General features: G+C 40.3%; 1 protein-coding gene across 2 annotated transcripts in view; it reads right to left on the reverse strand.

The window, feature by feature from the left end:
* Positions 1–17730, reverse strand: part of CORIN (corin, serine peptidase) — a 257752-nt gene that overhangs the window by 70379 nt on the left and 169643 nt on the right. For both annotated transcript variants that reach the window (XM_012808096.2, XM_012808095.2), the window contains exons 7-10: positions 11201–11308; positions 8028–8138; positions 5785–5901; positions 1482–1589 (exon numbers count right to left, since the gene is read on the reverse strand). In XM_012808096.2, the coding sequence (XP_012663550.1) occupies positions 1482–1589; positions 5785–5901; positions 8028–8138; positions 11201–11308 (444 nt within the window). The remainder of the gene's footprint in view (positions 1–1481; positions 1590–5784; positions 5902–8027; positions 8139–11200; positions 11309–17730) is intronic.

The following is a 17730-nucleotide window of genomic DNA, read 5'->3' on the forward strand; positions in this document are numbered from 1 at the left end:
GTATTCAACCAAGTGGAAGGGGATTCAAGAAGTAGTTCTGCAAAACTTCTGCAGTGGATTGGGAGAGGAGCAAAGTGAAACAAGGGGGACAGTGGCCCCAGAACAGGCACCGGTACCCCTGCATATTTATATGAATATGCATACATTAGAGAGAGACAGAGGAATCTGTGCATTGCAATAATTTTAAAGGGAGCACAGTGGCAGTTTGAGTGTGGGCCAGACCAGAACCTACTGTTCTTTCTTTCCTATGAGACATGAGGAAGGCTGGGCTTTGTGCTTTCAGCCAAAGCTGTATTAAGTGCCATGAAAACACAAGTCCCATCAGCTTGGGTTTTTAATTAGCTGCCTACCTAGACCCTCTTCCAGCCCATTAGTTTCATCCTCCCCCACCCCAGCCTCCCCAGCGTTCTACAGGGGCACTCCCTATAATCTCCACACTGACCCAGAAATGTCACCAAGTCAATCTAGGATCTGACAACTGCAGCAGCCGTGAGGATCTGAGCCCTTCAGCCTCCCAGCTTCTACTGGCCTTCAGCTGAGAGGCGGAGTGGTGTTAAGACATAGTACTCTCCTGCCACCCGAAAGCTGATCTCTTTCTAAAGTTCTAGGCTCAAGTTGAAAGTGAGGCAAAAAGTTCATTCAAGAAGGTGACAGAGCCAGGCATGGTGGCACAGGCGATAGTCCCAGATACAGGAGGCAGCATGATGGCTTGAGCCTAGGAGTCTGAGGAAGCAGTGAGCTATAGTCACACCACTGCACTCCAGCCTGGAAGACAGATGGAGACCCTATCTCTAAAAATATACGTCCATAAATATAAATAGGAAAGAAGTGGGCGTGATAGGGAAACAGAGCCCAGGAGTAAGAAATCAGTTGCAGGGGACTCTCTGACTCATTTTAAATCTTCTCTGGGGGTTTCCAGTGTTCTTTCACTCCTGCCCATTCCGTTTTCCTCAGATAATTCCCCCTCCTGAAAGCCAGCTTAGAGCCACATGCCTCCTCCATGGGGAGCTGTTACATTTCACCAAAACTCATCAGAGTTCCTGGAAAGGTGAGGATGAACTTATTGAAAGAACAGATTGCCAAAGTTCTTTATGCTATTTCAATGTACTTCATATTTGTTTCTTGGATAAAGTTTCCATTTTTGAAGCTATGCTTTAAAAAGGAAGAAAGATAGCATCTGCCTGCAGATGGAGCCAAAAAAAATAATATATAGGAGCTGAGGCTGAAGGAACGTGATGGTAATGATGTTAACAGCGGGGACTTACAGCCCATTCACGATGATGCATTTGTTTTTGATTTAAGTTAATGAAGACCATTTTGTTTCTTTTCTGCTACCACATGCAACCTTTAAAGAAGAAAGAGAAGATAGGTGCGCTATTTTTGGAGGGATTCCAGACTTCAGTGTTGTAATGTCAACGCAGAAGAAAAACCCAGAATGTGTGTCCCGACGTGTGATGGCATTTGCCAGCTGTTGTACTTACTACAGTTACTCAGACTATTGTTCAGGTCACAGAGAGAGCTGCCACCACATGAATCAAGGCAGGAATTGTAGAGACATCTTTGGTCTCCTTCGTGACATGGGGTCTGGCCTGCACAGAGAGGAAAAGGCACATTGGTTTTCATCATCTGCAAATTCCTTACACTACGATCTAAAAGATAAGGGTGCCGGTGGAGCTGAGGAACAACACGACTTCAATTTCCTTCCAAGTTCTCCATAAACATCACACACATGCTGAAAAGATACTTTCTGAGTTAATTTTTCTGGCAATTAAATACAATCCAGGTGTTCTAAAAAAGGAATGAAGAAACAAGAGACCAACTTCACTAAAAAACAGGTGGTCGTTCTTTTAATGGAAAAACAATAGTGCTTTTTTTGTTTGTGGGCATCCACCATGTATTATAAAATAAAATTCAAGTGATTTGAGAGAGTGAGAGCAATAAAAGGATCTTGAAAATCTGAGTATTAAATTAAATTAATATTTTATTAAGTTTAATTTCATTTAAACTCATTTGCTCCCAACTGCAGTTTTTCCCCTAAGGAAAATGCCTTCCTTAATAATACTCCTTAATCATGAATAGGGCATCAACACCAATAGGGCTACTTCATAATACAAGTCATATGCAGCTGTTACCCATATTCAAGACACGTCCTTGGAAAGTATCATTGGCCTCCCTGTGATGACTTGGGAACCAGGTTTCTTGTTTGCAAGGGAATGACAGCAGTACCATCAGCCTTTGCCCTGATGGCTTTCCCTTAAGGTATAGAGAGAGGTAAATGCTTTCCCATTGATCTTCTGGTGATTTGTGGATAAAATGGATAAGGTAATAAATTACCATCAAGTTTCTTTCTATCTCTCCCCCATTGTGGTCAATTACTTTCAGACATGTCATCTGGAATCTAGACAAGCTTGCAAGGCATTTTCAAGTATCAATAATAGTATGTGTGTATACATAATCTCTTATGGATGACTCTAAGATAATGTTTTTAACACTGGAATCATTCTCCTTTCAGGGACCACTAATGTGCAACGTAATAGATCATAACCTTGCAGAAAAGGTATGTCATTCTTCTTTTTTTTTTTTTTTAATGTCAGTGGGGTCAAACATTTTTCTTGAAGAAAACCCAGACAAAGTCCATGAGTTTAGGCTCTTGAGGAAATTCTATTGGGAACACACATTTATTATTTCAGTAAATATTAAGTGCCTGCTATGTGGCAAGTTTATGTGGCAAAGCTGGGAGCTCAGCACTAGGAGATAAAAGGACGTGATAACCCGGGGAAGCAGCCTGTACTCTGATGGGGGGATCACTAGTAGCAACCCTGAGAAGCAGCCTGTACTCTGATGGAGGGATCACTAGTAGCAAAACCCTCTGATGCCATGTGAGTGTTGCTTTACGGAGGTCACATTGAAGAGTAAGTAGAAGCAGCCTAGGCAAGCACAGGGAACCTGTCCAATGGGATTTTCCAGGCAGAGGAGCTAAGTTGTAGGAAGAATTTCCCATGCAGAAAAGCAGCATCTGGCCAGGTATGGTGGTTCACACCTATAATCCTAGCACTCTGGAAGGCTGAGCAGGGTGGATTGCTTGAGCTCATGAGTTCAAGACTAGCCTGAGCAAGAGCAAGAATCCATCTCTAAAAATATCCAAGCATAGTTGTGGGTGCCTGTAGTCCCAGCTACTCAGAAGGCTGAGACCGGAGAATCACTTGAGCCCAGGAGTTTAAGGTTTCCTTGAGCTGTGACACCATGGCACTCTACCAAGGGCAATACAGTGAGACCCTGTCTCAAAAAATAAATCAATTAATTAATAAAAGGAAGAAAAGAAAAGCAGCATGTGCAGGAGTGTGCCACACACTCACAGTGCAAGAGCAAACTGTGTAGCCTAACCATACGTACCCCCATATTAATCTGAAATTTTAAAAAAGAATAAAGAAAAGCACCACATGCAAAGGCCTGGATTAGGAAAGTGCACAGATCAAAGTCAGTGGAGCCTCAGCCACTGAGGAAGAGGATAGGAAGACCAGACAGGTAGGCAGGGACAGAGCCTGAGGGTTTCAAAGGCCTAACTCTCCAACAAGTCCCCATGATCTGGGAGAACTGGGCTCCACTTCCCTTCCTATCCCTGTCTGAAACAAACCTTCAATCAGGGTTGACAATTACATACAGCAGTGTCATTCTCTGCTCTCTAATCACAATGGCCTTCTCTCAGCACCCTAAACATGCCTTGCTCCTTCCCACCTCAGGGCTTTGGGCCAAGGTGGGGCCCTGTATCCGAACTATTTCTACAAGCCACATTCTTCTTTGGCATACTTACCCTTCATGTCTGAGCTCTAATCAATACCTCTTCCTCAGGGAAGCTTTTTCTGAGACTTCCTCCCAAGGCAAGCCCACTGCACTTGGCATCAGAGCACCCTGAGTTCCCTTCATAGGCTATTAATGTATCATGAACAGGTACTGGCTCACACAATTGCTTGTATCCTGCCCAGTTTCCCCAGAAACCTGCAAGCCCCATCAGCTGATTTCCTTCCCACTGAATTCCCAGGGGCTGACCACATATTAGCACTGTAGTATATATTTTTAAAGTTGAATTTACTAGAATAAATAATATAAAGATACTAAAATTTTATCATATGACTTTCTTGTATCTCTTACATGTAAGGAAATAATCTATGAATCCTGCTCTTTCATAGATAAGAATTCAAAATTATTTCAAAGTTGAATTATATAGAAAGAAAAAAACAATTTTATCCAAAGGGAGGTACTTGGTGGATATACACACTGTAATGCATGTTTAATAAAGGATTTCCTTTTGAATTTCAAAATGGTTAAGATAAAGCCTCTTTCTACATTATTATTATGCAATAAGTCTTTGATTTAAAATCTTCAGATCTTGGATGCTATTCCATTACAGTTATTCTAATGATCAATATTTCTTATTAGCAGAACACAGTGGCTCATGTCTCTAATCCTAGCATTTTGGGAGACCAAGGTGGGAGTTTTACTTGAGGCCAGGAGTTTGAGAACAGCCTAAGCCACACAAGACCCCGTCTCTACAAAAAAAAAAATTATTTCTATGTTTTTTATTTCAAATTAATATGAAGATACAAATTATTAGATTGCATTGTTCTCACTTCCAAAGTAAAGTTCAAGTTGTAGAAGAGCCTCTCACCAGGAAGGGCGGGCATGCAGAATACAAAAAAATTACTTAAAATATCAGACAGGCGTGATGACTCGCTCCTGTAGTCCCAGCTACTCTGGAGCTAAATAAGAAGGATCGCTTTCCTTGAGCCCAGCAGTCTGAAGCTGCAGCAAGCTAAGGTCACACTATTGCACTCCAGACTGGGTGACAGGGAGACCCTGTGTCAGAAAAACAATATCCATTATAAGAAAACTAATCTACCTACAGATGACCAATCTCATTGGCTGACTGTAAATATAGGTAGCCCGAGAGAAGCGTTAACATAATAGCTACAATTGATTGAGCTCTCAGTATGTGCCAACTCTCTGAAGTAGCTGTCATTGTTCTGAGTCTACAGACCCAGAGGGGTTGAGTTCCTGGCTGAAAGCCACCAAGCTGGCCCTGGTGGCAGGGCCGCAGCAGCCACAGCCCTAATAACAATGAGACTGTGCCCCTGTAACATGGACAAATGGGTCTTTAAGTCCAGGAACTCTCCTACCTATGGAAGCCCACACTGAGAGGCTTCCATGCACACTGTAATTAAAAATAAATCAGCATAGAACTTTCTTTTCTGCCAGAAAGAGTCACATTTAAAAACCAGCTTATTTAACTCACTTTTTCTTTTTGAAATTCACACGCAGAAATAAGACTCCTTTTAAGGTTTATTTAAGTATATCGCTTGGTAATATGAGGCACTACACTACTCCTTTAAGCGTGGTTATTTCAAGAAGACATTGCGTGTAACTCCAGAAGCCAGTTCCTCCTAATTGGAATCCAACCTAATTCAACTGGGTGCTGCACACTGAACTTGTTTCACAGCTCTCTGGGAGAGCTCACAGTTAACGGAATCCAACCGTGCAGTCTGCCCTCTGCCCTCTGCCCTTTACCCTAAGGAATGATTTTTCAGCATAAGTTACTTCATGATTTTATTTACCACAAGAAAGGGTTTCCTGGCTGACTAGGGCCATGAGGACCAAGGCATTAGGCAATCTGGAATTATTTATGTGGGAATCCTACTTAAGCGTTGGGCGACTTCAAACGTTCTACTTTATTTCCAGGGAAAGATCCATCAACAAAGGAACATTCCAGAAGCAGCAGGCCACACTCACTGTCACTGCAGTTTTCCTCGTCACTCCCATCCTTACAGTCCTGGTCTCCGTCACACTGGAACGTGCTGGGGATGCACTGTCCACTCCTGCATTCCACCAGCCCCTGGCTGTGACAAGCTGGGAAAGGCCAGAAGAATATTCACTTTACTAACCCTTTGTTCAGTCTGCACATCCAATAAATAACACCTGTTCTTCCATTCTTGTGATACTTTGCACACCACACTGTACCCCATGATTGCATTAATGTACACAGCTATCATTTAATAAAAAAAAAAAAAAGACAATCACACACTGGGGATGAAGTGCAAATGGATAGAAATACATATTCTATCAGATTTAGTCACACACACACAAAAATAATAACACCTGTGTTCCACATATACAAAGGGGAGCATCATTATTTTATTTTAATTCTAAACATTTTTTTCAAATGGAGAGTTTTCTTTCTAGAATTTTTCCTGCCTTATTAAATAGCACTTACTAAAAAAAATTTTTTTGAAGACTGCATGATTATTCTTAATGGGGATAGTAAAGATACTACTAATAGGTTCTACAATTCAGAAGAGGTCCTTCTGTGGCAAGAACTGAACTGGGTGCGCTGTGTTTATGATTTCAAATCCTCACCAAAATCTCACAAAGTAGATGCTATCATCCTCATTTTAAAAATGAGGAAACCGGAGTTTTCTGCCTGTTTCAAATCAATCGGCTGTTAGGAGGGAGGGCCAAATATGAAGGCAAACTGTTCTGACTCCAAGCCCCCAAATTTCATTCTATATCTACCTGACCTAAGGAGCCAAAGTATGTATTATATATCTGTGTGTATGTATATGAGAAAAAACTCACAGAGTACCTAATACGCAATAAGCACTTTATTTCAAAACTTGTTTGTAACATCTGATATTTAGAAAGGATGGTCTAGTACCCACTAACCTTCTGATTCCTATAGGTTCTCTAAATTCTACACCTGTTGTCTTTTAAAGCATTAGAAACCCATGTATCATGTGACCACAGCCTTCACTGAGTTACTGTCAGTATTACGACTCCCTGAATAAAGTCTCAATGCCAGAAGGTGAGACTGAGTGTCAGGTCCTTTCTTCTCCCAGGTCCGCGAGGATCCAGTCCACTCTTCCACTGTGTCCACCAAGCAAGGACCCAAGGGATATTCCATTTCAAATTCAATTCAGAGAATTAGAAATTGAGTTACTATACTTGTATGACTTTCCTTATGTCAAGAAAATACTACGGAATCCACATTTCTGTTTGCCCCCAATTATAAGCTAACTAAATATTCAAATCCATATATACATAGTATCAACTCTTTTCCTATTTTTAGCAAAAGATAAAATAAAATGTTTAGTTCAAATGTCCATAGAATATATCATGTTACCTCTTTCAGTTCAATTGTACTCTTTTTTAAACAACTTACTGCTTCTATTCAATCATTTTTATGATATCCTATTGGGTAGACTGTATTTTCTGTGGGAGAGAAAGAGTTAAGAGCCATACTTGTTACTAATTTGGTAGTGTAAAACCTACCTGAGGATTTTCATTCTCCCAGAAACACAGCAGCTATAAAACTATGATTATTATCACCCACTTTCTGTGTAAATCTACGAGCATTAAAGGCTGTCTTGTCTCTGGCAATTCCCTCCAAGTTCTCCCCCAGATGGTCCCTGAGAACATGTTTGCAGCCTCCTACAGGGAGGCTTAGCCACTTATATATTGTTTCCAGAAGGAAAGTCCCCCAGTCTCTGGAACCAGTATCACCTTGAGAAAGTTGCAGAAGCATAAAGAAGACATATGGAGTAAGGAGAGCGAAAACAGACAGCTGCCCGGCCATATGGGCCAGATTCAGCTTGGGGAGAGGGGTGTGGGAGGCAGAGGCCCCACACTGTCATCCACCACTCAGTTACGTTCTCTAGAGGCTGGAGCCGAAGTATGAGAATCTTCCCTTTTGAATGCTGTTTAAGAGAGCGAATCCTAATGCTGTCCTCGATCTTGAGTACAGCCTACCAGGTGTCCTCAAACTACGGCCCACGGGCCACATGCGGCCCGCCTAGGACATTTATCCAGCCAGCTGGGTGGTTTTGCCACCGCTGCCTGTCCTGCTTAGCAGCCGACTCGTCCCAGGGCCCGCAGTCCAGCCCTCCAATGGTCTGAGGGACAGTGAACTGACCCCCTGTTTAAAAAGTTTGAGGAACCCTGGAACAGAACAAGCATGAGGGGAATCCTCAGGTACTCACAGCAGTTGGCCTCGTCAGACTTATCCACGCAGTCGTGGTCACCATCACACACCCACTCCAGGGCAATGCAGCGCCCATCCCCACAGCGGTGCTGTTGTGTGGGATTGCAATCTGGAGAAAACAGAAACTCAGGAGGATACCAAGACACGCAGGACGGCAAGGCCCATAGTTCCAGTGAAGAGTCAACTGCAGTTGTTCCAATTCCTTCTATAATGTCTCTACACTGGGTCTGGCACAATTAAAGTGCTACTGTCTCTGTTCACACGACAAAGTGCAAAAATAAACAAACAAAACGCCACTTTCACCCAAGTGTGCGCCCCCCTGACCAGCATCACTGTGGGGTGAGACACGTCTGCTTTTCAGGTGAATAACACCCTACTCAGCCCTTCTGGGACCCACAATATGTTCTTATGGCTGTTTTTTTCTTTAGTCTTTGTTTTCTTCTTTTATGAAAAATTCATGATTTTTACACTGATCAAACATAACTGGGATTTGTGTTTCACAATGCACATAGCTGATTTGGTGTATTTCTCACAGCTCCTGCGTTTCTAAAAATTGTAACTTACTCTCTGGGAAATTGGGAAGGTAAATATCTCCTTATGTCATCTCTCCTGATGCTGAGCTTAAGATTTTTTATTAAAATACTTTCATGTAATATATAACTCAAGTTTGAAAGAACTGCTGGGTAAGCAATGCAAAATATTTTTATATTATTTTCATGATTTCTTTCAGCCTGGATTTCAAAACACTGTCCCTATTTATACATTCTTGAAAAAAAAAAATAAAGTAAGTGATAGTGTAGAATGCTTTGCCAGTAAAGATGATATGCCCTGAATGTGAGCTGTTCTTCAAAAGATGTGTGTGGGTTCGTGAATAAGAGATTTAGAGTTAGGAAACTATCTGAGTCCATGAAGAGTGCCAATGTTATAGACTTCCGGGAAGACCGTGGATCTTAAAGGGTATTTTGGATCAATGAAGTGGAGTATAGGAAGACACAGTACAGAGAAAATAAGAAAAGCGCACAAAGTATGATGCCCCAAAGAGAACTGGAAGGGCCACCATGTTCAGCCTACCAAAGATGGGGGTGGGGGGGGTGGGTCAAAGGGAAAGTGGAAACTATTGACCTTGGATGAAGACAATGGACATCCTGACATATGAACTTCATGATCTCCCACCAGCTTTAGAAGAATCCCGTTGACTGGTAAGACCATTCTCCCTCACACACTGGCTGTCCCCTGGTTCTCTCCACTAACCTATCCAGCTACACCTGTTCCTCCTTACAACACGTCACCTGGCATTTCCCCAGCTGTCTCATTAAAAAAAGGAAGAGTTGGATCTTTAAGGCTTCTTCAACTATAAACTCGACCATGTGTATGATTACAATTCCCTCTCTTCTTTTGCCTCAAGACCAGTTGATCCCCCAAAATAACTCACAGGTAGACGTAAATTAGTATAGTCATTGGGTCCTTAAAAAACTAAAAGTAGAACAACTATATGATTAATCAATCCCACTAGACAGTATAGACATGTATCTGAGAGAAAGGAAATCAGTGTATTGAAGAGATGTCTGTATCCCTGTACTATCCACAACAGCTGATGTGAAATCAGCCTAAACGCCCATCTAGAGATAAAGAAAGTGTGATATATATATACAGTGGAATAGTACTCGCTATTCAGCCATCAGAAATAGCAAAATCTCATCCTTTGCAGAAACATGGGATGAGCCAGGAGGGGACATTATGCTAAGTGAAATAAACCAACTGTATAGAGAGAAATACCACGTTCTCACTCCCATACAGAAGCTAGAAAAGTTGATCTCATGGAAGTAGAAAATAGAACAGTGTTACTAGAGGCAAGGAAGGATGGAGGGAAGGGGAGGACAGGGAGAGGTTGGCTAATAGATGCAAAATTAGAGCTGGATAGGAGGAGAAAGTTCTAATGTTCCATCGCCCAGGGGTGGAGGTGACTTTATTTAAAAATATTTTATTGCATAATTTCAAGTAGCTGAGAGGATTTTGAATGTACCCCATAGATACGCATAACTATGTGTCAGTTTAAAATAACATGAAGTAAAAATAAATGATTTACAAGAGAAAGACAACACACACTAGTCACCTGAGGAATGATTTGTACATGTATATGTTTTTCAGCATTTTTACAGATGCACAGGTGCTCCTAGAAGCCACCAAGCTTCCCAGCATGGAGCTGTTTCAGACACTCATCACTCTGAAACATTCCTCTGATCAGACCTCTCTCAGTAAAGGCAAATATGTCTTTCAGGATTATCTAACACTGAGAGATGCCTGACTGCATTTGTCCAGCGTGAGTTCTCATCCCAACCTGCCCCTGTGATCACACTGTCAATCACCTAAAAATTCTAAACTAAACACACAGTCAAAAAGTGAACAAGCAAGAGGAATTTTGCTGATTTTCATTCACACGATGGCATGCAGAATTGAACGTGGCTCTTTAAAAGGTAGGTTCATGCTTTAAAAGAAGACCACCATTTGTACAGGAGACAAATGGATGCACCCTCCTGACCCTAGGTGTAGCTACTGCACAAATAGTCCCTGTAGTGCCTCAGAATCAAATAAAGGAGGGGTCTTTGGTGACTTGTGACAAGGGCATAAGGTGCAGACAGGACATCTGTCTGCAAAGTCTTTGCTCAAGAGCTCAAAATCTAAACATAAATCACTGACTCTGGCCAAAGGAGAAACAAAACACTTTCAAGGGAAAGAAACTATTAACACATTAACAACTTACTATCCTTTCACCTCACTTCTTAGAAAATTCTAGGTATTTTCTTAGAATGATTGATCATGTAAGAAGTATTACATTTGCTAGAAAACATGACTGAGACCAGCAACTGAACAAACTTCCTTCTTTTAAAATGCAAAAACCAAATTAACTTAAAACCATGAGGAGGAGGGAGAGGAAAGGTGGGGAGGTCGGTAAGCTCTCACCTAAGGAGCGCAACGTCAGGGTATATGGCACACCTCCTGGGGGAACGGCTCAACTACATCATAGACTTTACTTAACAAATGCAAACAATGTGACCTAATCGTTTCTACCCATATATTAATCTGAAATTTAAACGAATAAAAAATAAAATGAAATAAATAAAATATTTTCGTCATCAATAAGAAGAGCGTTATAAAGACAGGGCTACTCACCACAGTTTTGCTCATCGCTCAGATCCCCACAGTCATCATACCCATCACACACAAGGCTGTAGTTAAGGCACTTGCCTGTATGACAATGGAAGAGATTCTTGCTGCAGTCTGCAAGGAAGAGAAGCCGGGGACCTGTCACCAGAACAGTACACAATGTTACGGTAGTGCTGTATTTAGCAAAAGCCCATTATGGAAGGGAAACCATAATGGAAACCTGGTCCACAGCTGTTGTTTGACAGGTGAGGAGACTGGTACAGAGAAGTCCAATGACTTGCTCAAGGCCACTTAACAAGTACTATGCAATTCATCATAGTTCCTAAGGAAGTTCTTGTTCACCCAGAATAAATAATATTTATAAGGGGTGAGTGATTCTTTCCTAAAAATGTTCCCTTCAGAGTGAAAATCTAGGTTTGTCAATGGTAAGAACAAATATAATGCTGGGAGGGCGAGGTGTGGATTAATTGAGCTCAGGAGTGCAAGACAAGCCTGTGCAAGAGCAAGACCCTATCTCTAAAAGTAGCAGGTGTTGTGGCAGGTGCCTGTTATCCCAGCTACACAGGAGGCTGAGGCAAGAGCATCATCTGAGCCCAAGAGTTTGAGGTTACTGTGAGCTATGACACCACAGCACTCTACCCAGGGCAACAGAGTGAGACTCTGTCTCAAAAAAAAAAAAAAAAAGAAGAAGAAATGTAAAGGAGACAGTAAGCCATTTCAATCATAGAATTATTTCACATAAATGTTACTGCTTAAGTCAATTGAATGTTTCACAACATGATCCTCAAATAAACAAGTACTGTGCTAAGGTTACAGTGTCAAGATGAGAATAAGGGACAGGTAATCTCAGGAAGCTTAATGTTAAAATAAATAATACGCAGGGACACACTTTCTCAATTTTAATAAGATACATTCTTGCACTTGGGTAAACAAGAACTCCCACCCTGATTCTGCCAGCAATTAGCTCTGGGACTATTAGTCTATTAGTCCAACTCTAGGAGTATGCAAACCAATCTATGAAATTGTGATAAAATCAACCAAGTGGATTTGAGGGAATAGTTTAATAAAATAATGGGTGTAAGATATGAAGACAATTTCATGGGAAAGAATGTTCTTTCCAACAAATGGTGCTGGGATGATTAGATATCAAATATGCAAATATCACCTCAAATCATACACAAAAGTTATTTTAAAATGGATCATCGACGGGGCAGCGCCTGTGGCTCAGAGGACTAAGGCACGGGCCCCATATGCCAGATGCGGCAGGTTCAAACCCAGCCCCAGTCAAAAACTTCAAAAAAAAAAAAAAAAGAATTACAGGCTTAAATGCAACCATGAAAATTATGAAGCTGGTAGAAGAAAACATAGGGAGAAAATCTTTGTGACTTTGGGTTAAGCAAAGAATTCTTAGATATGACACCAAAAGTACAATAAAAGAAAACAATTAATAAATGAGCATTTTGAAAATGAAAAACATTTGCAATTCAAAAGATATCATTAAAAAAATGAAAAGATAAATCACATACTGGAAAAAAATTTGCAAATCATCCAGAGTATACACAGAACTTGCATGCTGAATAATAAAATACGAAACAACTCAATCACAAACGAACAAAAGAATTAAACAGTCTCTGTGAAAGACATACAGATGACGGATAAGCACATGACAAGGGGTTCAGCATTATTAGTCATTAAGGAAAAGCAAATTAAAATCACAAGAAGATAGGCTCGGCGCCAGTAGCACAGTGGTTACAGTGCCAGCCACAGGCACTGAGGGTGTGTGCCGGGATTCATGCCCGGCCCCAGCCAGGTGAAAAAAACAATGACGACTACAAGACAAACTAGACAGTCATTTAAATAAAGAAAATAATAATAATGATAAAATTGTCTAAAGTAAAAAAAATCACAAGAAGATAATAACATTGCCTAAGATAGGCATAATTAAAAATATCAATAATAGCAAGTTTTCATCAGTTTGATTTAAGCATTCCACATTGAATATCAAATCATCACATTATACCCCATGAATGTATACAGTTATGATTTTATTTAAAAATTAAATTAAAAATTAGCAAGTTTTCACAAGGATTTTTGGGAAACTGAAACTCTCAAGTATCTCTGGTGAGAATATAAAATAATAATGGCACTTTGTGTTATGAAGGATATAAATTCCAAGCTGAGGAATCCATGCAAGGGGAATGCAATATGTGTCAACTGAAAAGTTGGTATAGAGATGTTCACAGCAGCATTATTCATAGCAACCCCAAACTGGAAAACTCCAAATGCTCACCAACTGGTAAATGAAACCAAACATAATGCTGTGTACCCCTATAATGGAGTCCTATCAGTAATGAAAAGGATTCAACTACTGATATTAGAGACAGTCTTATGAACCTAAAAATCTTATCCTAAGTTTAAGAAACCAGATACCAAGACTACATATTATATGGCCCATTTACCAAATTCCCAGAAAAATCAGATTTATAGAGGCAGAAATCAGAGCAGGGGTTACTGATGGTGGAGAGTTGGGATTGGGGATTGACTATTGACAATTTCCTTCCTATCCCTTTGGGAAGAAATGCAAAAGTTCAGAACTGGACTGTGATGATGGTTGGACAACTCTACAAAGTTCCTAGAAATCAATAGGTGACATTCATGGTATGTAAATCAAATCACAATAAAGCTGTCAAAATGTCTAATATTATGTATTTAGTAGAAACTAGATCCCTTATTGAAAGTAAATTAAGTGCAAAAATTAGGTTCTTTACAGCTAGAGAAAGATTACTGAAGAGGGATAGAATTTCAATAGGGTGGATGTGATGAAAAGTTTAGCATGGTTTATGGAGAGGAATCAGCAGGAAGAAGAGAAAAGGTGAAAAGGGGGGTACGTTGGAAGGTCAGTGTACTTCTGCTGACAAAGACTGGGAATCCAGAGCTCAGTAGCCTAGTCTCCTGGTTTACAGCAGAAGCCTGTATCTCATACAACTGGTGGGCACCTCTTTACAATAAACACCTCACACTTGATGACAATTCATTATCAAGACTTTAACATTGATCAGTTAAACTTCTACACCTGTTAAATATAATTTATATTATAATGTAAACTGTTATAATTTGTAATAATCAAAATATTATATATACATGAGTCACATGAATCATAAATTTTTATTTCAAGGAAGAAATATTATAAGAAAAAAACTTCAAAATTTAGAATGGGATCACTGTAGGAGTGCAGTGGGCCTTAGAGACCATCTGTTCAAGGTCTTGGCCAACAAGGCCAAGAGTACAAAAAAGCACATACACACATACATGCACATATGCTCATACTTACACACATGGAGGGCTCAGCAAGAAATTCTTATTTTTTACTCCCTCTAATCTGAACAATTTTTAAATGGGGATGGCCATCATATGGGAAAGTGTAAGACTAAAGAGGTTATTGAGGTCCTTCTTACCACTTCTCAGGACCATTTTCTCCTTCCATAGAGGGCGCCCTCCCATCCTGCGCCCCAAAGCTGACCTGGCTCCCAAGTGGCTGGCCGCGGAGTTGCAAACCCTGTGACCTGGGCTCTCATGCCAAAAAGCCAGATTGCTGAAATTTGTGCAAAATGTATACATTTCTCTGTTGAATTCAAAAGGTCTTCTTCATTTTTGCCTCGTTTAAAAGTCACACCATTTAAATCAATATGTAAGAATGAGGAATAGGAAAAAAGTTTTATGATCTTCAACACTGATATTCTAAAACACAAACTCTCACCTCAAAAAGTCAACTATCTCCTCTTATAAAGCCCAGAATTTCCCCTTATAAAGCCCAGGATCTCCCCTTATAAAGTCCAAGATCAAACTTATGAGCCCAGGATCTTCCCTTATAAAGCTAAGGATCTCTCCTTAAAAATCCCAGGATCTCTGCTGATAAAACTCAGGAGATCCTCTGATAAAACTTGGGATCTCCCCTGATAAAACTCAAGATCCCCTCTCTTAAAATTCAGGATCTCCTCTCATAAAACTCAAGATCCCCTCTCTTAAAACTCACAATCTCCTCTGCTAAAACTTTGTAACAACCTCCTGTTATAAAGCCTATCATCTCCCCTTTGAAGTCCAGGATATCTCCTGATAAAGCGCATTTGCACTCCCTGAAAGGTGATGGTGAGTATCTGTGCACAGACAGGGAAGCTCTGTGAGTTAATTTCTTTTTAAACACTCTATGTGTTTAAGGAAGGAAGTTCTTGGCAACAAATACTCCTTTCAGAATGAAATTAACCTGAGAATACACCAAAAATTTCCCATAGCATGTCCCTTCTGTGAGGCCAATTCTGGCCTCTTGGTTATTCAATCTAAAATATTTCTTTTAAGACTTCTTAAAAAAAATAATGTCTTCACTTATTAAACTATTTCATAAAGTGATATTTTAAAAATCCTCATTATTCACACCAGTACAGATTCCACTTTCCACTGGCAACACTTGCGCGGTTAGAACCATTTTCATAAGTTAGATACAATATTAGCTGCATTTAGAAAACAACTTGTTACTTTCCTGTGTTCTGTGTGATTAACAAATACTCAAAGCCTTACCCAGAGGCCTCCTTAGCCAGAAATACACAGCAAATAGCAAAGATCAGTGTGTCTCCTTTTATTGGAATTAATCTTTATTTGAACTGCAAAGAGATGTTGTCAGCACAATTTGAGGCCAACAAATCCAAATTTTCCAAAGACATTTGCTGCAATTTTCTTGCTCAATACAAGCATAATTTTGCATAGCCCTCGGGGAGATGTTTTTCTAGACACAGCTTTTTTTATTTTTTTAACTTAAGGAGGGCTTGATACAAAATGTTTTTCCTGAATTTCTTTCGTGTTAATATTTATTTCAGTTTGGTATCTCATATGCACGCTATTAACTTTTGTCCTGGGAAATTATCATGAAGTTAAAGCAATAAACTAAGAAATAGAAAGCCTTTTTTGATGAAGGGCTTTCTTCAATTTGCTCATCCCCTATCATATAAACGCTGCCTCAACTGAACTTAAGTGCTCATTTTTCACCCTTAAAATGTTAAAAATGGAAAGGAACAAAGATCATTTAATCAGCCCCGCTAATTTTGAGAAGATCAAGGTGTTAAGTGCTCCACCCACTATAGCTTAGCTCAGTAACAGCAGAGCAGTGAGGAGAAACCAGGTTTCTCGATTCCTGGGTTCTTTCTACGATTACCTTCCAGCTCTAGAAGTTTTCTCAACTGCAGCACTATTGACCTTTCCCACTGGGTAACTCTTTGCCGCCTGGTGCATTGAAGGATGGTTAACAGCCTCTGACCTTTATCCACTAGATGCCACTAGCGCCTCACCTGACCCCCACAGTTGTGAAAATTTAAAAAAAAAAAAGTCTCTATCCATTGCAAAATGTCAACTAGATAGAAAACCACTGTTCCAGGATAAACAACATCACTTGAGTGCGAGGCCTGGTTTTAATTCCGGATCTTCCATCCACTCTCTCCCCGTCATCACCGCTCCTACTCATCCTACTCTTTACTCAGAGGACTCATGGCCACTACTTTCTTTGCGTGGGACATACACAATCCAACGTTACACAGCCATGAAAAAGATTGAAATCCTGTCATTTGCAACAACTGGAAAACCTGAGGTTACATGAACTAGGCCAAGCACAGAAAGATAAATCTCACACCTTCTCCCTCCTATGTTGGAGCTAAAGATTACATCAGTTTTGTTTGGCTTCATGCCATCTCTTGTGTTGTATTGTTTTAAAATACCATGTTTTATGATTTCTATGTTTATATGTTATTTCCCTGATTAAAAGCCCCATGGTGGGGGAACATGTTTTAACAGTCTTTCTATTTACTGGGTGTCTAGAACATGCTTCACACAGAACGGGAGTTCAAGAATCTTCAATGGTTTGACTGATTCAGTGTAACCAGATTGCTATTACACCAGAGGTAAATTTTCCAGACATTTAATGTTTCTTCCATCAGTGTAGAATGAGATCTTTTTTATTATTCTCATGAAGATCTTTGTAACATTTACTTTCATCTTTATCTTAGTAAAAAGATGACAGTAAATACAGTCATTTTTAAAGACTCAGAAACATCATTGAGAATATCAATTTTTATTTTGTGCCGTGCATGTTGCCTCTTTTCTGAAATAGCTTCTCTGGGAGGCCCAAGCAGGAGGATCCCTTGAGCTGAGGAGTTCGAGACCAGCCTGAGTAAGAGGGAAACCTCATCTCTACTAAAAATAGAAAAAACTAGCCACGTGGTAGGTGTCTATAGTCATAGCTACTTGGGAGGTTGAAGCAGGAGGATTGATTGAGCCCAGGACTTTGAAGTTGCTGTGAGCTAAGCTGACACCATGGCACTCTAGCCTGGGCAATAGAGTAAGACTCTGTCTCAAAAAAAGGGGAAAAAAAGCTTCATGTGGTGCTGCTTTTTAAATTATTCTGCATATTTCACCAGTCTTTTGCCAGTAGTCCCCATGACTTCTAGTGATCATTCTCTGTACTCAAGAAACAAGAAATGCTGATCAGTGGTGGC

The sequence above is a fragment of the Otolemur garnettii genome, unplaced genomic scaffold (assembly GCF_000181295.1).
Source record: "Otolemur garnettii isolate 467f Iridium unplaced genomic scaffold, OtoGar3 scaffold00083, whole genome shotgun sequence".
Taxonomy (NCBI): domain Eukaryota; kingdom Metazoa; phylum Chordata; class Mammalia; order Primates; family Galagidae; genus Otolemur; species Otolemur garnettii.